General features: G+C 39.7%; 1 protein-coding gene across 4 annotated transcripts in view; it reads right to left on the bottom strand.

Annotated features, from left to right (window-relative positions):
- Positions 1 to 21854, bottom strand: part of myo9aa (myosin IXAa) — a 283263-nt gene that overhangs the window by 136071 nt on the left and 125338 nt on the right. For all 4 annotated transcript variants that reach the window (XM_078532398.1, XM_078532401.1, XM_078532400.1 and 1 more), the window contains exons 3-4: positions 11073 to 11167; positions 4428 to 4490 (exon numbers count right to left, since the gene is read on the bottom strand). In XM_078532398.1, coding sequence (XP_078388524.1) covers positions 4428 to 4490; positions 11073 to 11167 — 158 coding nt within the window. The remainder of the gene's footprint in view (positions 1 to 4427; positions 4491 to 11072; positions 11168 to 21854) is intronic.

Raw genomic sequence — 21854 nt, 5'->3', positions numbered from 1 at the left:
TGCACAGGTATATGCTTTTTCCTCAAATCTGATGCTTTCTCTAACTTCTTTAATTAACTATGGATGACGAGTCCTCCCTTTATTCCTACTATAAAGAAAAATTATAAACTCATTGAGTATTCTGAAAAATCCCCTTAAATGTCTGCCACTGCTTCTCTATTGATACGAGCGTACGAAATAGGAGAAATAGGCCATTCAGCCCACTGAGCCTGCTCTGCCATTCAATAAGATCATGGCTGAACTGTTTGTATTACTAATTCTACATTCACATCCACCCCCGATAACCTTTGATTCCCTTGCCTATATCCATCTCCGAGCCTAGTATCCCAGTTAACTCTATCTAGCTCAGTTTTCATGCCCATTTGGCTGCCCTTATTTAAGTTTAAAATACTAGCCTTAGACCCATTCTTCTCCCTTTCATACTGGATGTAAAATTCAATCATATTATGGTCACTGTTACCTAGGGGTGCCTTTACTCTGAGGTCATTAATTAATCCTGTCACATTACACAATAGAAGTCTAATATAATCTGTCTGCTCTAAGAAACTATCTTGAAAGCATTCTATGAACTCCCCATCCAGACTACGACTGCCAATCTGATTGTTCCAGTTTATATGTAGATTAAAGTCAGCCATGATTATTGCCATCCCTTTATCATAAGCACCCAACATTTCTTATTGTATACTTTGCCCTACATTGTGGGTACTATTAAGGGGCCTGTTGACTATTCCCACTAGTCACCTCTTTCCCCTACTATTCCTCATCTCCACCCAAACCGATTCTACATCCTGATCTACTGAACCAAGGTCATCTCTAACTATTGCCCAAATGTCATCCTTGATTAACATTGTTACTCCTCCACCTTTACCTAGCTTCCTATTCTTCTTGAATGTCATAGGCCCCTCAATATTCATGACCCAATCCTTCATCTTGCAGCCAGGTCTCCGTAACGGCTATCAGATCAAATTTATTTACTTCAATGTGCACTATCAGCTTGTTTACTAAGTCATGAATGCTACGTGCAGATACAAAGCCTTTAGTTTAGTCTTGTTATCTTTGAGATCTGGGGAGAATTTTCTCCCCATTTGGGGGGCGGGGGGGGCGGGGCGGATTAAGCGGGAGTGGGCGTCACCATTTCACGTGGGTGGGCCAATTAAGGCATGCGTGCGAAAGAGCGCAGAAATCTCCGAGGCACAGAGCTGCCTCAGGGAGGTTAGTTCCATTTTGAAAAATTAAAATAAAGAGAAAAAAATTTTTCAGCCATGTCCCCTCATATGACAGTGTCACATGAGCTGGGACATGTCAATGAATTTTAATGAAAAAATTTATTTGATTTATAAATCCTTCATGAAACCTCATCCCGCTAGTGGATGAGGCTTCATGATAAATGCGAAGGCCGCCTGGGCTCTTCATCTGCCCGCCAACCTTAAGGTTGGATGGGCAGCTCTGTTAATTATTTTAATTAGTTTTCAAATGGCCTTAATAGGCCTTTGACAGTTCGACAGGCGCACAACTGACTCCGGTGCACGCTCACCAAACTGAAGATCAGAATAACGCGCAGTGACATCGGGACGCATGCCCGATGTCACCGTGTCATTTTGTGTGTCAGTGAGCGGGGCCTGCCCCCGCTCGCCAACCAGAAGATTCAGGCCCTGGTCTTGATCCTTGGTGCATTCTTAGGTTTTTTGTCTCTGCCTCTTCCTGCCATTCTCTGACCCTCATTTCCTATATTACTATTTCCCTCTCTTACTTTGTCTCCACTGTTTTATATACCACATCTGATCCTTGCCCCCACTATTTAATTTAAAACCCTCTCCACTTCCCTAGTTATGTGGTTCACAAGAACACTGCCCCAGCACAGTTCAGGTATAGACTTTCCCAATGGCACAGGCCCACTTTCCCCTGTACTGGTGCCAGTGCCCCATAAACCAGAACCCACTTCTCCCACACCAGTCTTTGAGCCACATGTTCATATTTCCAAATTTATGTACCCTATGCCGATTTGCACACATCTCAGGTAATAATCCAGAGATTATAACCTTTGAGGTTCTGTTTTTCTGCTCTTCAGAGCCTCTTTCCTAGTTCTACCTGTGTCGTTGGTACCTACATGGACCACGCCAACCAGATCCTCTCTCTCCCACTGTAAGTTCTGCTCCAGCCCTGAGCAGCTGGCCCGAACTCTGACATCGGACAGGCAACACAGCTGCCTGGACTCTTGCTTTTTCCTGCAGAGAACAGTGTCAAACCCCTCACTACACTTTCCCCTACTACCACTACGTGTTCCCACTTGAATGGCTTCCTGTACCACATTGCCATGGTCAGTTTACTCATCCATTGTACAGCCCCTGATCTTATCTAAACAAGCTGAAAGAACCTCAAACCTATTGTACATTTGCAGAGGCTCACATTCCTGCACTCCTGCCTTCCAGGTCTCCTTACCTGCCTCACTTGCAGTCAAATCCTCCTGTCCCTGACCACTGATCAAATCAGAAGACCCTATCCCACGTGGTGTGACTGCCTTCTGGTCCAAAGCATCCAGGTAACTTTCTCCCTCCCTGATATGTTGCGGAGTCTGCAGCTCAGTCTCCAGCTCAATGACTCTGAGCCAAAGTTCCTCGAGACGCAAGCACTTACTGCAGACATGTTTGCCCTGGATCACAATGTTATCACAATGACACATCACCTGTCCTGCTATCCTTAATGTGTTTTAAATAATTACGTAATTATATTATATTATATTTTGTTATAATTGTATTTATGTTGCTTTTTAATTTTACCACCAATCTGTATACTATTTTAAACCTTAGGAATAGAATAGATCTTAACCACTCACCAGATACTCACCAAACAGCTAGTTCCTTTCCCTGTAGTAGAGCAAAAACCAATTACTACAGGGTGAGAAAGATAGAAAAAGGAAACAACGCCTCCTTTCCTCCTTCAGCGAACTCCCCCACTCACCAAAACTCCAAGTCTACACTCAGCTGCATTCCGTTTGCCCAACAGGATGTAAATTGTCTTATATACATTATAATAATTAAATATTAAACACTTAGTCTGTTACCACACACAACCTTTATTTTATTAAAAAAATACATAAATTACTACTGGACCCAAAGACTATGGCTTCAATTCCTCTCTGTATCTAGGCCTGGCCTCTGGTGTCACCCCTTTACATGCAAAATTTGCTACATTTCAATCCAAAGAAAAATTAATGAAATAGTAATTTCAATATATTCCCCTGTGTCTTGCCAGCTTCATTACTAAGTTAATAATAGCAATCCCTTTTAGAAACAAAATGATTTTTTATATTAATCTATAAAAGCTCCATTCCTGAAACAGTTCAAAGGATTACTCCAAGACAAAACCATACACTGGCTTCATCCTCAACTACTCATCTGGAAACAACTCCAATATGAATTTTGTTTTTTTAATAAAACAAAATGATGTGACCTGCTTGGGTAGGGACACAAATTTTGCTCCAAATCTTTTAATTTTGAGGGAGAATTTTGTGCTCATTCCATGTTAGTGTTAGAAAATAGAACTATTTATTTCCCAGTTCATACATCAGATCAAATATAGCATAAACAAGGACTAAGTAAAATTCCCTCCACACTGCCATTGTCAAGAAATTCCATGTCAGTTGTACCAAAATTACATGCAAAGTGAAGCTTCCTCTACATTATACTTAATTTGCACTGTTCCATGACCTGTAAATGCTTGATGGGACAGAATGAAGCTCCATCTACAATATGTCAAACATTTGCAAGTTACGTACAGCAAAGTTTAAAAGTAAAGGTCCTTCTATACTGCCCTATCAAACACTCCCAGATCAAATTTATTGCAAGTTAAATGAAGAATAATGTTCCTTTTATTCTGCTCAATAATAATTCTGCCTCATCTTAAGAAAAGTACCTTCAATGTGATTTCTTCCATTTCCGACATCCTGTTGTGAGCAAAAATTGCTAATTTAGGGCTAGTTTGGTACTATAAGAATTGTGTTCAAACTCATTTCACATAGGGAGTTTACACTGAACAAACAATGCTGAGTTTAGAGCTGAAACCCAGCAAGTTTTCATAAACTACAGTTCCTGTCATCCGGCTCGTCCTTTAAAAACGATGAAGAGCAAAGAACAGTGGCAACTGAGGCAAAGCAAAGCCATCATGTTTCAGCATGTAATCTCACAAATGTAACAAAAACATCACTTTCAATCAGCATGGCACATATGGCTATGCAAAGAATCACTTTAAAAAATAACTTTTAATTTGTTTTCAAGAACTAATTTATCCCAGAGTCCACTTTGGAACTGTCATTTACCCATGCCATTTCTTTGTGCTTGAGCCAGGGAGGATGAGCTCCACTTTCTGTACTCTATTTGGAGATATTCATGACATGCTAAATTGGCTCATGTAACAATTTGCTTACTTACCGTTCATTATGCTCCTGGTAGACCAACCTCGACTTCTCCAGCAGGTACTTTTCAACATAAGCTCTACAAAAGCAAAATGATGCCACTGGTTAGATCAGGAAGGCCTTCAGACAACAGCACATATTCCCAGGAATCAATCTACTGAATCTTTGTTGCAACCACCTGCCTCCGGCCCCAGCTAAGGCGGGGATCAAAACTGTACACAGTGCTCCAACTGTGGTCTCACCAAAGTGCTGTACAATTGTAGCAAGACTTCCTGACTCTCATGCTCCAACCTCTTGCAATCAAGGCCAACATACCATCGGTCTCTCTAACTGCTTAATGTACTGTTTTTTTGTGCACCCCAAACACCCAAATTCCACTTAACACCACATTTAACCATTTCTCAGCATTTAAAGAAAGTTTTGTTTTTCTATTCTTCCTATCAAAGCGAAGAAACTAATTTTCCCTCATTACAGTTCACCTGTCACCTCCTTACCCAGTCACTTAATTCGTCTATAACCCTTTGCTTCTTCCACACAGCTTATGTTCACAAATTCGGATGCATTACACTTGGTCCCTTTCATCAATACAGATTATAAATGGATGAGGCCCCAGCACAGGTCCTTGTGGCACCCCACTAGTAACAGCCTGCAACTTGAAAATCACCCCTCTATTCCTACTCTGTTCTCTATCTATCCTTAACCAATCTTCTATCCACGCTAACAAATCACCCCCAACCCCATGAGCCCCTATCCTGTGTAATAACTTTTCACGTGACATCTTGTAGAATGCCTTTTGAAAATTCAAGTGTACTCTAACCACTGGCTTCTCTCTATCCATCCTGCTAATTACATCCTCAAAAAAACCCTCAAGATTTGTCAAACACGATTTCCCTTTCTCGAACTGTGTTGACACTGCTTAATCATATGATTTTCCAAGTGCCTTGTTCCTTAATAATGGATTTCAATACGGTTCTGATGACCAAGATCAGGCTAACTGGTTTAATTCCCATCTTCTCTCTCCTTTTCCTGAATAGGAATGTTTAATTTGCTGCCTTTCAACTCACTGAGACTGTTCCAGATTCGGAGAATTTTAGAGGATCAATACCAATTGAGCCACTACTTTAGGAAGTAAGATGTAGGCCATCAGGTCCAAAAAATTTGTCGGCTTGTAGATCCCTTAATTTCTCCAGTACTACTTCTTTATTTTAAGTTCCACACTCATGTTAGACCCTTGGTTCCCCACTATTTCTGGATTTTTATTGTATCGTGTGTGAAGTCGGATAATTTTTTTTTTGACATCACTGCAATTTCCCTTTTCCCCATTAAATTTCTCCCGTATCAGCCTCTAAGGGATCCATGTTTATTTTCACTACTCTCTTCCTTTTTAGAAGCTTTTGCAATCTATTTTATATTCCTGTTTGGATTTACTCTCATATTCCTCTTTATCAAATTTTTGGTTATCCTCTGCTGGTTTCTAAAACTCTTCCAATCCTCAGGTTTACTACTTTCTTTGGTAACCTTATAACTTTCTTCTTTTAACCTAATGCTATCCTTAACCTCTTTGGTTAACCACAGATGGATCACTCTTCCTGCAGAGTTTTTACTTCACAATGAAATGTATATTGAGACATATGAAATATTGAAATACTGACCATTAATAATCTAACATCACATCTTTTAGTGTAAATTCCAAATCTACAATCACCAACTTACACCCCATAACTATATAATTAGTTTTATTTAAATTTAATACTCTAATTTCAGACTTAAGCATGTCACTCGCAAACTCAGTGTAAATTCTAATATATATATGATCACTCTTCTCCAGTGAATCAATCCTTCAATCAGATTTTTTAATTAAACCTGCTTCATTGCATAAGATCCAAAACAGCCTTTTCTCTGGTTGAATCCATGACATATCATTCCAGAAACTGTCTCAAATGCATTCCAAGAACTCATCCTCCAAAATATTTATATTCGCCATGGAGGGACTGCAGCATAGATCCTGGACTCCAAGGGTTTAATTGAGGCAAGAATACACAAACTAAGGTTGCATTTCTTCCAGTTTAAAAAGATTTAGAATTTTGGAATGAAGGTTTTATGAGATATTGAAGGGAACTTATAGTTTCCCCACTAAAGAATCCAGGACGAGGAGACATTGCTCCAGGATTTTCAGGAGGAAAGTTTGGAAAGTGTTCAATATGCAAAAGGGCGGTAGAAGTTTGGAATTTTCTTCCATGAATGATGGTTGATGCTACGTCAATTGGTAATCTTAAATCTGTAATTGATTTCTGTTAACCAAAGGTAAAGGATTTGGGGGAAAAAGGTGGGCATGGGAGTTAAGTCACAGATCAGCCATGATCTCACTGAATGGTGGAACAAATTCCAGGGACTAAATGGCCTAATGTCGATCCTACACCAGCAAGACTAATTGGGCCAAACATCTCATTTCTGTGCTATGTATACTCTATATAACTTCACTCTCAGTTATGTAAAACTCAAATATTTAGCAGGTCAAGTATGCAGCATATGAAATTCACGGTGATTAATTAGCTGCAAATTAACTGACATTTTATTTGGAATAACAAATATTGACTATCTGCTATAGCACTAGCTGTTTCACTTGGCTAATGAAAAAAAATCAATTGAGATGCTTAGTTGTTGAGTGGCAGAAACCAAGCACATTAATTTTTTTTTAAAAAGTAGATTGAAAGCAAATTTAAATAAAAGTCAATTTACTGTTTTTTTATAAAATATTTTAAGAATACTTATTACTAAAATTGTGATGTTCTCAAAATCCTAAGCAAACTTTCTAGACTGCGGAACTTGGCCTTGAGATGTAAATATAAAGGGCTCCACCTAAGGTTGCCCTTCTCTCATTAAAGAAGCTGGCAACTTGAACTGCTGAAAATAATGTGGAGATACAGCTTCACTGATCAGAAATTATGCCAGTCAACTAATAATTAAAATGAAATCGCCTTTAAGAGTCAACTTAAATGTGCAATTCTACTGAATTATGCACACAGAGAATTTGGGGCCGTTAAGTTTTTACCCTGTGCAGAATTTTATGCCGGCAGGATTTTATGGGTCCCACTGAAGTCATTAGACTTTTGAATGGCTCGCCACGTTTTATGGCCCTGCCCCTGCTGCGACAGAGCCGGACAAGTTCGTCCTCTGTTTCTTTCACCCTCCCGAGGCAATAGCATTGCCAATGATCAGCAAGGATGCGGCAGGGATTTTCACCATCTAATGGGTAAGGTGAATACAAATGGGCTTTCCTCACTGTCCTATATTTGCATAATTATTGCATTTTTGAAAAAAGAAATCCACTATTGTAAACGGGGTATTAGTAGTTGTCATGTCTGTCTGCCAGTACTAAAATAACAGATGGATACAATAACTGGAGAATGGCTTAATTTTACAGATGCTCGCCAAGTATTATGAATTTGCTTCCTTTACGGCATATGCCTTTCTTTCAAAGTTGCTTTTAGTTTGACCAAACAAAATGATAAAAAATTAATGGCGTTATTGCCTCCTGTCCGAACAGCAACAAAAAGTTAACAATTTGTTGCACAAATCTCCAGCCAATTTCATAGGCAAAATCTCCAAAGGATGAACTGAAATCTTTTCAAAGTTGGGTTTAGACTGACAAACATTAAAATGGGATTCAAAATGTCAACACGTTTACATATTCTCAAATGGCAAAACATATTTTGAAAATAATTGAAACTTCACTGTTCTTGTGGCTGAGCTTTGCAGAGTGTGCTATATTACTCATGAAATAAGATAACCTATCAATAAACTCAGACATGGTTGCATCTGGTCTGGTCTGATTAACCAGCTATGGTTCACTCATCTCAAGTTGTAGCATTGCTCCCTCTCTCCTGACAAAGCTATTTACTACTCCAAGGTGGCTGAATAACCAAAACAAACTCAAATCCTCTTCTCCACACAGTAGCACCCCCCTCTCATGCAAATCTCATCCAGGAAATTCATGGATTTTGTCTAAAAGCAAAGCTGTCTGCATTGCCACTACTGCCTCCTCTGACTACTCCTGACCATTAGGTGTCAGCCATGAATCAGAAGTGGCACCATCATCCAAGAGTGAGGTTATAGGTTCATCCTGCTTCAGAGACTTGAGCACGAAAACTAGGCTGACTCTATCGTGCAATAGTGTGGAAGTGACCCTCTGTCAGAGGTGCTGTCTTTTCGATGAGATATTAAATAGAAGCCCTGTCTGTGCAAAAGATCCCATGATATCATTTCCAAGAAGAGCAAGAAAGTTCTCTCTGGTATCTTGGCCAATATTTATCCCTCAATCAACATCACCAAAATTGATCTTCTGATCATTATCACATGGCTGTTTGTAGGAGGTGCTGTGTGCAAATTGGTTGCGACATTTTGCTGCATTACAACGCTATAATTTACCGTTCAAAGTAAATAATTGGCTGTAAAGGCCTTTGGGATTTATGGAGGTTGTGAAAGGAACTATGCAAATGCAACTTCTTTCTCCGCCCCCACCCCCCACCAATTCCTAGCTTCCTATTTGACATCTACCGAACGGTACACTCACTATTTCCTTTCTCTGTCATTCCTCTCCAACCCCCCCACTTAGGCCATAAAGGCCATTGAATTATACCAGGCCTTAAAGGGTTATAAGGACAGTTTCCTTAATTTTAAGTTTCCTTAATTTTAACTTTCCTTAATACTGTCATCTGGGGTGTTTCCTGGGGGTTGCCAACCACCTTCCCTCCTCCTTCTCTACTTATGAACTATCACTTGGTAGTATTATAACAGAATTGAACAGTAGGCTTTTACATATGTGCAGATGACACAAAACTTTATGGTGCTATAAACTCCACTATCCAAAAGTTTGTTTTGCACACTAATTGCCAGTCTGATGTCAAGGCCCAATTGAACCAAAATTTCTAGTTGAGCATCAACAAAACTCAGGCCACCCTCTTCTGCTGTCTCTAGCCTCAATTTCAACAACTGTCATAGCTAGTATATTGAAGTGATAGTTAAATTTAGGTGTGCTGCCAACCCCAAACTCTTCTTTCCCACATCCACCGTCACCAAAATTGTTCTTACCCCCCTGTTCAAGATTGCCTGCTTCCACGCATCTTTCCCTTTCCAATCCAAAACCCTAATCATCATCAAGGCCTGCCTTCCCTTTCTCTAATTTTCCCATGCTCCATGCCCACTTTTTCCCACTTGTCTTTTTTTTTCTTACTGTGAAGCTCAGATGTCTTCCTGCGTGTAAAGCATGGTATATAAATTTAAGTTGGTTAACATAGTCTTCCCTCTTGTGAGTACAATTTATTCTCTACAAACCTTGAAATGTGGTCAACCAGCAAAAGTTACAGGAATAATGCCCAAGAACCTTTACACTCTACCTCGCATGAGAATCACATTATCTCCCCCAATTCAATAAAGCACAGAAGACAAACATGTACTGTGACAGCCTTCTAGTGCACTGTCCAAGTGTGAGCTAGCAGGCTGATTTACAATAGTGTGCATCTGTCATAATCAATCCTACCATTCTCTTGCCACATTTGCACATACTCTTGTCAGTAGGGGACACTGGGTTGCAATCGAAAGGAGTAATCATGTTGATTTTATCCCCCTGCCTCACTGTAGCACTTCACTGATCTTAGCTGGAGGTTGCAATAAAGTCAGCGCAGAGCAGGGATGAAACTTGCACCTTTTGATTTTTATGGCGCAGTATATTGATCGACAGAACTGGAGAACTCAAGTGTAAAATTGATATTCACATACTAATGCGTCACCAAGCAAAGTGAAAAGTCTTTAAAATACAGTTTTCACAGCAATAATTAGCTCGGCTTAAAGAGTTTGTGATAGAGAATGTCACTAACAGCTCCTTCCTATAGAATACTATACTATTGAACGATATCACTGATCTGTTTTCACCCCACATCAGTGATCTTAAAGAATGTGTTTTACAGGGGTAGCATGGTGACTCAGCAACATCTAGTTCCAATGCACCAAACATTGGGATGCCAAAGCTTCGCACCCCTGGCTTTCCAAACAATGAGCTTCTGTTAACTTCTACATTATCATCAAAAATAAGTGAAGTTAAAAAAAAAATTCCAGGGACAGTGAAGAAAAAACATCAGCGGGGAAAGTCATTCTGAGCCAACTTCCAGCGCTTCCTATTGGCCGGACAAAGGAGTTACATTGGCAGATGCCTGAGCTGAGTTTGCCTGGGACCACTGTGCCTCAGCCAAAAATTTCTCTCTAAGCCTGAAAGTGATAATGAGAGTGTACGGTTTGGGGGGGCGGGGCAGTGGTGATTACGGTGGAATGGATGCACGAGATAACATTTAAAAGAGTACAATAAATGGGAGGGGGAAGAGGCAGGACTGTAATCTACATTCACTGGAGATCCGGCATTATCTAAATTCATCCAGTGTGCCACTCGAAGAATTTCAAGGAAGAAAATTTCATTAGTTAAATAATTCAGTACTTTTTGACAGATTGCAACTGCACCCACCCATCCACCCTCTCATCGTATCTATTAATCTCCTCTCTGCAAAAATCATCCTGCACGCATTTTATAATGTCTGCTTCAACAATCTTTTCTCTTTTCATTCCTACTTTTAAAAATAATTAATCTGGTCATATGCATCACATCACTCACCCCCGTACAGTGCCAGTCTCCTGGTAGTTCACTTGAATGAATTTACCAAAACGGCTGGAGTTGTTATTGTGAGCTGTCTTTGCATTCCCAAAAGCCTGTTGATGAAACAAAAATAGTCAGAAACTCTGAAAACTGGAACAATGGCTCTTTGCTCTTTGCTTTTGTATTGTCCCCTAAGATATTTTACTGAGACATGAAGGTCTTTCAAACCAGAAATTGGAGTGATAAAAACCTTCAACTTTTACAGAACACAGCCACATAAAAACAATTAATAAAACGTAATTGCAAGGTTTATATTGTTGCCAATGCACGCTTATTTTATACTCAGCCGAATATCTATTTCCCACCAATAATTTTCTCCATCTCATGCATGAATTGCTGTATCATGTTGGGGGGCACACCCACTGATATAGACAGTCTGCCAGTTTATGGGATACACTTCATTTTTAAATCTGGTCAGTGCATATTAGCAAGATATTATAATGCAAAAAAAAATGTTTTAAGACATTTCCTAAATTACAGCAGTGCAATTAACTTTCAATGTAGATTTCAATTTGTCAAAAGCACAATCAAAAGTAAGTTTGCTGCTCCACATTCATCACACTGTGGTGAAGACCCATTTTTGTTGGGTCCCCATCTACTACCTACCTACAATCAATTCAACTTAATTAACATACAAATCCAATTTAACATATCAATATAAAACATCATGATGCAAGAACAATTATTCACAAACAGGCCCAGATATGCTCTCCTATCTCCCCTCCAACCAGACGTAGCATACAAAACTCTCAAAGCTGGCAAAAAGATATAGGCGTGTGTTGGACTGCAGTGTTTTATTTCAGGAGTTGGGCTACCTGGTAGCTAGCTCCACAACACTGCATAAATGTTGGAGCACTATGCACATGAACGGCTTTACAGAGAACCCCCTTCCACCCCCAGAGCCCAAATCAACCTAAAAGTATCTTTAATTTTATGACATTGTTGATAAAATTGCCTTGATTGTACAGTGCAGTAATTGTATCAACCAAAGTTAGAGGGAATGCAAACTGTATTATATAAAACTTGTCTGTTTCATATTAGCTGCGAAACATTTGAAGACAAGTCACTGTTCTACAGGAGAAATCAGATAACAAGCCAATGACATTTTGTAACTGCCAACTCATACAGTTCCTTTTCTAAGCTGAATATAGGCAAATAGTTTGTATAATAAATTAATGCTCTGGAAAATATGGGAAATTATTTCAAATTAGTGTGTTCATGTCAACTTGATTAGCCCTTTTAGTACAGGACATCAAGTGCCATACATTATCAAGCTTGGATCAGACAACCAGATCATATCTTGAGTGTTCAGTTATGGTCACAAAAACACAAGAGAAACATGCAAGCCTTAAAAGCAGTGCTGGGGAGGGACACAAAATTGATCTTCAGTGTGAGAGAACCTAGAATCATAGAAGGTTTACACAACACAGAAAGAGGCCACTTGGCCCATCTCGTTTGTGCTGGTCAAAAAAGTGAGCCACCCAGCCTAATGCCACTTTCCAACATTTGTTCTGTAGCCCTGCAGGCTACAGCAATTGAGTTGCATACCCAGACACCTCTTAAATCAGTTGAGGGTTTCTGTCTCTATTACCCTTTCAGGCTGAGTTCTGGACACCCCCAACTCTGGGTGAAAAAACTTATCCTCATCTCCCCTCTAATCTTTTTACCAACTAATTGAAATCTGTGACCCCTAGTCACTGACCTCTTTGCTAAAGTAAATAGGCCCTTCCCATCCAATGTACCCAGGCCCCTCACAATTTTGTGCATCTCAATCAAATCGCCCCTCAGTCTCCTTTGTTTCAAGGAGGAGCATAACCCCAGCCTATCCAATCTTTCCTTATAGCTACTATTTTCCAGTCCTGGCAACATCCTCGTAAATCTCCTCTGTAACCTCTCCAGTGCAATTACATCCTTTCTGTAATGAAGTGACCAGAGCTGTACACAGCACTCAAGTTGTGACCTAACTAATGTTTTATATACTTCCAGCATTACCTCCCTGCTCTTGTATTCTATACCTCGACTAATAAAGGAAAGGATTACATTTGCCTTCTTAACCATCTTATCGCCCTGAACTGCTACCTTCAGGGATCTGTGGACAATCACTCCAAGATCCCTCACTTCCTCTACACCTCTCAGTATTCTCCCATTTATTGTGTGTTCCTTTACCTTGTTTGACATCCCCAAATGCATCACCTGACACTTCTATGGGTTGAATTCCATTTGTCACTTTTCTGCCCACCTGACCAGTCTGTTGCTATCTTCCTGCAGTCTACAGCTATCCTCCTCACCATCAACCACACAGCCAATTTTTGTGTCATCTGCAAATGTCTTGATCATGTCCCCTACATTTACATCCAAATCATCATATACCACAAAAAGCAGGGAACCTGGTACTGAGCCCTGCAGAACCCCACTGGAAACAGCCTTCCAGTCGCAAAAGCACTCGCCAACAATTACCCTTTGTTTCCTGCCACTGAGCCAATTTTGCATCTAGCTTGCTACATTCCCCTGAATCCCATGGGCTTTTATGTTTTTTCTAAACCCAGTCTGCTATCTCGGGTCTTGTCAAAAGCCTTGCTAAAATCCATGTAGACAACATGAACTGCATTACCTTCATCAATCCTTGTTACTTCCTCAAAAATTTCAATCAAGTTAGTCAGACAAGACCTTCCCTCAACAAATCCAAGATGATTATCCTTGTTTAATCTGTGCTTTTTTAAGTGACAGTTTATCCTGTTCCTCAGAATCGATTCCAACAGTTTGTCCACTACAGATGTTAGACCAACTGGCCTGTAATTATCCGGTCTATCCTTCACTTCCTTTTTAAAACAAAGGTACAATACCATTGCTGAAAAAAGAGACATGTCTAAGATTTTCATCTTGCACTCATCAGGGCACTCGCAAGAATACCAATATAAAGGGGAAAACAACAATTTATACTGAATGACACAAGATAAAAATGGTACAGAAAATATAAACCTAATGAATAACTAAATAAGCTGTGACAATGGGATGAAGGTTCAGGCTTGTGCAAAAAGAAAATTAAGACCAGTATCTAGGAAGACTTCTTCATATGAACAGCAATCAGCATTTGGAATAAACTTCCAGGTAGGGTTAAGCATGTAAAACCAATCATTCAGGCACAGGCTGGGAAGTAAGTCAGTTGATCCAATTTGGATGTATGAACTCAAATAGCCCAGTGGTTTTATTTGTCTATTTATCTAAAGATAATGGGACAAAAAAAAAAGGAAAGTAAAGGTTAAGCCCCTGTACTTCCACTTGTATATTGTACAAGACTGCAGCAAAACTATTGCTCCCCAGTCATTCACAAACAAAATAGGACAGCATGGGCAAACAGAACCACAAATTTTAACACAGGACTGCAGCTTCATGGAATATATCCAATCTGACCAGGACACAGCAGGCCGCATCAGAATGTGCACCAAGATTGACACTGGTCTGGTTTATATTTTTTCTGCTCCCTGCTCAACATCCTACTCACTAGCTTTTCATGTTTACTGGAACACCATTTTTTGGCTCCAGGAAGGTAACATCTAAGCTTTCTTAGTCCTGTTTACAATGCAAACTATTTTTTGCTTTAATTATATTTCTAAAATTTTTTCAAAATTCATTCATGGGACGAGGGCATTGCTGGCTAGGCCAGCATTTATTGCCCATCCCTAATTGCCCTTGAGAAGGTGGTGGTGAGCTGCCTTCTTGAACCACTGCAGTCCATGTGGTGTAGATACACCCACAGTGCTGTTAGCGAGGGAGCTCTAGGATATTAACCCAGCGACAGTGAAGGAACGGCAATATATTTCCAAGTCAGGACGGTGAGTGACTTGGAGAGGAATTTCCAGTTGGTGGTGTTTCCATGTATCTGCTGCCCTTGTCCTTCTGGATAGTAGTGGTCGTGGGTTTGGAAAGTGCTGTCTAAGGAGCCTAGGTGAATTCCTGCAGTGCATCTTGTAGATGGTGCACACTGCTGCTGCTGTGCGTCAATGGTGGAGGGAATGAATGTTTGTGGATGTGGTACCAATCAAGCGGGCTGCTTTGTCCTGGATGGTGTCAAGCTTGTTGAGTGTTGACTCCAGGCAAGTGGGGAGTATTCCATCACACTCCTGACTATTGACTTGTAGATGGTGGAAGGGCTTTGTGGAGTCAGGAGTGAGTTACTCGCCGCAGGATTCCTAGCCTCTGATCTGCTCTTGAAGCCACAGCATTTATATGGCTAGTCCAGTTCAGTTTCTAGTCGATGGTAACCCCCCAGGATGTTGATAGTAGGGGGATTCATCAATGGCAATGCCATTGAATGTCAAGGGGCAATGGTTAGATTTTCTCTTGTTGGAGATGGTCATTGCCTGGCATTTGTGGGGCACGAATGTTACTTGGCACTTGTCAGCCCAACCAGAATATTATCCAGGTCTTGCTGCATTTAGACATGCAAAAAGATTTATTAAGCTGCATCTGTTTCAAGCTTTTCTCATTCACAGGCTACCATACAGATGAAAAACTTTCCTGACTGCATAAAAAATGGTTCATCTAGTACAGCTACCCTCATAGAACTTGGCAAGCACTGGATTACACACACTGCTGAAACGAAGGGAAACATTATTTTATATTCTGAAGCCAAGTGGGATTATTCTGTTCAGACAGCACAACTTCAGGCTGAATGTCGGAACATGCCTTAATTTAATCATTTTGAAGTTAATTTGAAGTTAAACTTTAAAGTCTTTAATTCACCTCAGGCTATGAAAGGATGGATAGGGGACCTTTGTCAATCCTACTCCTGAATAAATCCCTGAAAGATATCCCTCAGGTTTTCAACCATCCTGTCTTAGGTAACAGTGTGATACTTAACTGGACAATTTGAAAGTTTCTAAAATGCAAAGCCTTTTTAATTTCTTCTCATGTTCTCCCCCACTACTGCCCCAGTTTTGCAGTGTCAAGTGGAAAAAAATCAAGTTGTCTGGTTTTTGATTTCTAAAAAAGGTGGTAACTCTAAGCATCACATATCTTCTCTTCCTGCCTCTCTACAAGAAGGGTGAAAAACTTTAGACAAGTAATAAGCGCCAGCAGCAATATTGCTGCTTTTCAAGAACATAAGAAATAGGAGGAGTAGGCTATATGGCCCCCTCAAGTCTGCCCCGCTATTCAATAAGATCATGGCTGATCTGATCTTGCGCTCAACCCCAATTTCCTGCCTGTTCCCCATAACCCTCAAGTCCCCTAAAGTTCAAGAATCTGAGTCCATTCAAGCCTGAGATAGACAATGACTCCACCTCCACAGCTCTGTAAATACAGTAAACATTCACAACCCTCGATAAAAGAAATTCCTCCTCATCACTGTCTTAAATGGTTGACCCCTGAAACTTTGCCCCATAGTTCTAGGTTCCTCCAAGGGGGAAATACTCTGTCAGCACCTATGAATAAAGGTCCATTCTGCTCAACCTTGCCTCATTAGACAATCCATTCATCCTGTCAATCAACTCAGTGAACCTTCTCTGAACTTCTTCCAATGCAAGTATATCCCTCCTTAAATGAGGAGGCCAAAGCTGCAAAGAGCGCTCCAGGTGCAGTGTCACCAATGCCCTACGCAGTTGTATCAAGACTTCCCCACTTTTATATTCCATTCCCTTGCAGTAAAGGCCACATCTATTTGCCTTCCTAATTAATTGCTGTGCCTGCATGATAACTTTGTGATTCACGTACAAGAACAACCAGATTCCTCTGTACTGCAGCATTCTGTAGTCTCTCTCAATTTAAATAATATTCTGCTTTTCTATCCTAAAAGCTGGACAACCTCACATTTTCCCACATTATACTCCATCTACCAAATTTTCACCACTTACTTAATCTATCTGTATCCCTTCGCAGACTCTTTGCATCCTCCCCACAAATTGCTCTTCCACCTATTTTTGTATCATCAGCAAATTTGGCTATAATAAACTAATCCTTCATCCAAGTCATAAATATAGATTTTAAATAGTTGAGGCCACAGCACCGATCACTGACGCAACCCACTAGTTAGCCAAGCTGAAAATGACCTATTTGTCCTGTTTCCTGTTAGGTAGCCAATCCTCCATCCATACTAATATATTACCCCCAACGTCATATGCTCTTCTCTTCTTGTGTAGTAACCTTTTAAGTGGCACCTTATTGAATGCCTTTTGGAAATCTAAATACATTAAATCTACGGATCCCCCCCTTATTCACCCTGCTTGCTACAAACAACTTTATAAATCCATGAAAGACCGTTTCCTATTCACTAAAACCATGTTGACTCTGTTTAATTATATTATGATTATCTAATGTCCTGCTACTACTTCCTTGATACGGATTCCAGCATTTTTCCCAATGACAGATGTTAGGTTAACTGGTCTTTAGTTTCCTGCTCTCTGTCTCCCCCCTTTCTTGAACTGGACCCTTACATTTGCAGTTTTCCAATCCATTGAGACCTTTCCGGAATCTAGGGAACTTTGGAAGATTACAACCAATGCATCTGCCAACTCTGCAGCCACTTCGTTCAAGGGCCTTGCTTGCAGGCTATCAGGTCCAGGGGACTTGTCGGCCTTTAGGCTCATTAGTTTGTCTAGCACTTGTTCTCTAGTGATAACGATTCCATGGATATTTGCCAGTTGAACATCACCTCTTGAGGCAGGAAGATAAAGTGGCCATCTCATTTTGTACCTAATGACTTTAAAGTTGGTAGCAAAATCTAAAAGTCCCCTATTTAAGGAGTGCATTTGCCACAGATATTCTTACGTCGGCCGACTCCAGCAAAGATGTAAAATAAGTGTGGCGACATTTCAGATCCTGGAGGAGTCCCAAGGACAAAATTGGGTTTAACCATGACTCACCTTCCCTCAGATTGCCATTAGACTAAGATTGCTCACACTAGTACAATAGCTATTTGGGTAAGGTCCACGAAGGTTGATATCCATGGGATTGTACTCTAATCTGAACTAGCGCTCTCAAGGGAGATGATGAAAGAAATACTGGTGAGTGAAGGGGGAAAAATGCACATTGTTTCAGTTGGGATAGAAAATTGCATAATGAAAAAAGCAGAAATAATACACAGCTAAACAACAAATGTTGAAGCACTTCTGCATCTCCACGTGTAACTGTAAAGCGGACTGTAAACATTCTTAGCATTAACTTGTTTTAGTCTAGCAAAAATGCAATGCAGTTTTCTTTAAGGTTTTGAGAGTCTGCTGCACCGTAGCCAGAATGCTCTAAAAAAAAACTTTATTCTGCATTGTGATTCACACCATAGCCTTTCTGGCTGGTAAATATGGCAATAGCCGAATTGGCAGAAATATGGCAAAACGGTCACAGGAATTGCTTTTTAATAGTCAGGAAATAAGCATCAACTGGCAAGGAACAAAATCAGGTCTTGGGTAATTTCTCAGATCTAACATGACTGATTGATCAAAGCTTTGGAGCACTGTCGGACCAACCTGCACCATTCCTCTACCCTCTGATCTGTAAACACGCACTGTGTACATCAGTTGCATACATTAATGTCATGTTTCAGGAACAAAACGTACTTAACTTGGCATCAGCTCAAGTGAAGTGATCAGGCTTGTTTAAACAGAGTTATTTGAATTTCTGGCGGCCCATAAGTTCGGCCTGTTGATACAGTAGTGAACTGCTCATGAAGGAGTATTCAAAGATCTGGAATACAAATTCTCCGCATACCACATTGTCAATCTCACCAGGGTAGTCAGGGGGAGGTGCTTAGTAAAGATTCAGTACTTCCCATATGCAAGCAGGGAATGCAGAATTGGTGCTCAGTTGTAGTGTTTCCACATTCAGTTGCTGGAGGAATGAGAGATATCCAAGGCAAGGTCAACTGCCAGTCTTTATGGCTGAGACCAGGAAAAGTTATACAAATGTAAGAGAAGAAAACTAATTTTACAATTCTTTTTTAAAATACTGATTTTAATTGCAAATAACTCAAATCACAATCTCAGGTTTGCCTTAGCATGGACCTGCTCCAGTAGACTTCAGCTTATTGGGGCTATAGAGCAAGGTTACACACCTCGGAGCACTGCAATCCAAATTTCTTCTCTCAAATTTCAATGAAAATCTGCTAACTCACAAAGGTAATGCTTTATTTTGGAAACCAAGACAAAAAAAATCACAGAATGTGACCCCCAAAAAACACTACTGAACAAAGAATTTAATACAAAAAAAGGGGACAAAATTTGACTTTTATCCACTGTAATGGTCATTATCATAGGAAATAGCAGGCTTATCATTATAGATAAGATCACCTGATTTACACTTTTACGGAAAAACAGTGACAGCAAAAATCCAAGATTCCCACACAATAACATAATTCGACTTGTTCAGAAACCATAAACTAGTGCTCCTGTTTATAAGCAATGAATTATATATATATATGTGATGGAATCATTTGTTCAAATCTTGTATTTTTTTTAAAGATAGAACCTAATTGAAAGGGGAAACTAAAAAAGGGAAACTGAAAAAAGAAACTGACCCTCCCAGTTTCTAAGGAAACAGAGACTAAAATTGAGCTTGGAAGCCAAACTTCTGGTTGAAACTATATAAAAGGAAACAGAGCCATCAGAGCTCAGATGATGATGAGTCCAGTGATGCAGTACAGGCACCCAGGTTCAAACCAGAAGCACTGAATAAGCAAAAATGTAGTTGCTGTTTCTGTGACTTGAAAATTGATAGCATTAGCGTATCTCAGCCATTCAGGCCATTGTAAACAGAGACGTGTGCCATTTTTGGTGAAGACCATGCCTGTGGAACTCGGGTTGGTTGTGCGCTGCAATCAGCTTAAATCCTAGAAGGAAGGCTGAAATGTTTTGTGAGGACAGAGCTTCGAAGGACTTTGTGACTGAGACTGATACTATGTCTGCTGGATGGACTGCCGAGCTAATTCTAAGATCTGTCCTAGTTATGTCTGTCATTTAATGTGCAAGTTATTGTTTATAATTGACTGCAATTTGCCTGTTAATTCACATTTAACTTATGTTGATTCTGGGTTTTAGAGTGTGGGGAGTTTAGCTAAGATAGTCTTTAGTGTTTGCTTTGTTTGACTCTTGATTAGTAAAAATTATTTTGTTTAAACCATGGAATCTTGTGGCTTCCTTAGGTAAGTAACAGATTTTGGATCTTTTTTTAAAGTTACTGGTCTCGACCAAATAACAAATGGCATACATACACAGGCAAGAGAATATCTAAAACTCCAAATCCACAGTGAAGCATTTTATACTAATGGACTTATTACCAGGATCTCGAAAATAATAAACCTTGATTTAACTTTGACTCTCAATAAAAAAAATATGCTTGCCCGCGGGCCTTTTTTGCATCTCATTAACTTGAAGGTTCTTTTTTCAAAAGAAACCCATCAAGTCAGCCCATGTACGATAGCTAGAGAAATGAGGTCAGGCTGCAGTGGGAAGAATACACTGATCTTAAAATTTCAAAGGTGTTGCTTCTGGCAAAGGCATAATCACGTTTCATTGATGCTTTTATTAAAAAAGAAAAGTAGTTTGTTCTTCTTTAAAACTAAGAGGAAGAACAGCCTGGATTTTTAATGTTGGCAGCAGAGTATCATAGCAGCTCTAATTCTACTGTGAATAACATTGCTGACACAGTATAGATCTCTTTAAATATGCCTGGAAATGCATTCTAAACTCATTACTTGTTCCTTTTACTCCACTGCCAATAAACAGTAATTGGAAGTTTTGCATGGAAGTCCCTCCACTATAAGTAGCAAAAATACCTATTACACCCACAGGAGAATTGGTAACTGTTTTTACAAATGAGCCAGTAGTTTGAATACATGGTCTCAGTCTTTAATGGAAATGGCTTTACATGGCAGAGAAAACATTACTAACAAAGAGAAATATTATTGAACGGGAAACAGAAAGGAAGATAGACCAGTTTATACAATCAGACAAAGTTACAACTCCCTTGGGACAGGCCACAATGTACCACTGAACATCACAGGCTACTGGTCATCACGATCTACAGCCTACACTCCTTAGAAATCACCATAGGCCGCTGTTGCCCTTGGCATTCACTGAAGTGCACAAGTTTCCTACATTCTGCCAGTGCTGTGCTAATTCCTTCAATGTGTGCTTACATAGTGTTATTCACAGGGAGCCTCAGGTGTTCTTGTACCTTAAATACCCCCAGCATATTATGCTACGTACACATTTCAACTATCTTGCTCTTCCTTCTAATGACAATACAAACCACATATCAAGGTTACCTATTTTTATATGAATCCATTCATCAGGATTAGGCTAATGCATGCACATTTGAGCTTTAGAGTTTTCTGATTAGTACCTGTTTTGAGTTTGTAGAAAATAAAGTTTCATATTTTGATGTTATTCAGTTACTAAAACAGCCATGAACTGAATACTCAAAATTATTTTGTAAAATGTATTTTGAAAAGGAGCAATTACATCATACTGAGAATAGATGCCACCACCAGTGAAGACCACTTCCTGACCAAGACTGAAATAGAGCAATATTACATCAGGATTTGAACTTTGCTTGACAGTACACAATCGCAAATGTTGTGCTCTAAATTCAGTTTGGAATTTGTTTTGTAAATCTAACAAGATAAAAATAACCTATAAAATCACAACCAGGCCTATGTACTAAGTATGATATCCAGAGCTATAAAATGAAAGTACAGTTAATTATTATTATCTTTTTTTAAACAGAAAAGTGAACATCAAGTAGCTTTAC

Source organism: Cetorhinus maximus, chromosome 30 (genome assembly GCF_964194155.1).
Source record: "Cetorhinus maximus chromosome 30, sCetMax3.hap1.1, whole genome shotgun sequence".
Classification (NCBI taxonomy): domain Eukaryota; kingdom Metazoa; phylum Chordata; class Chondrichthyes; order Lamniformes; family Cetorhinidae; genus Cetorhinus; species Cetorhinus maximus.
The sequence above is the reverse complement of the archived record's forward strand: the minus strand, read 5'-3'. Positions and strand labels throughout refer to the sequence as shown.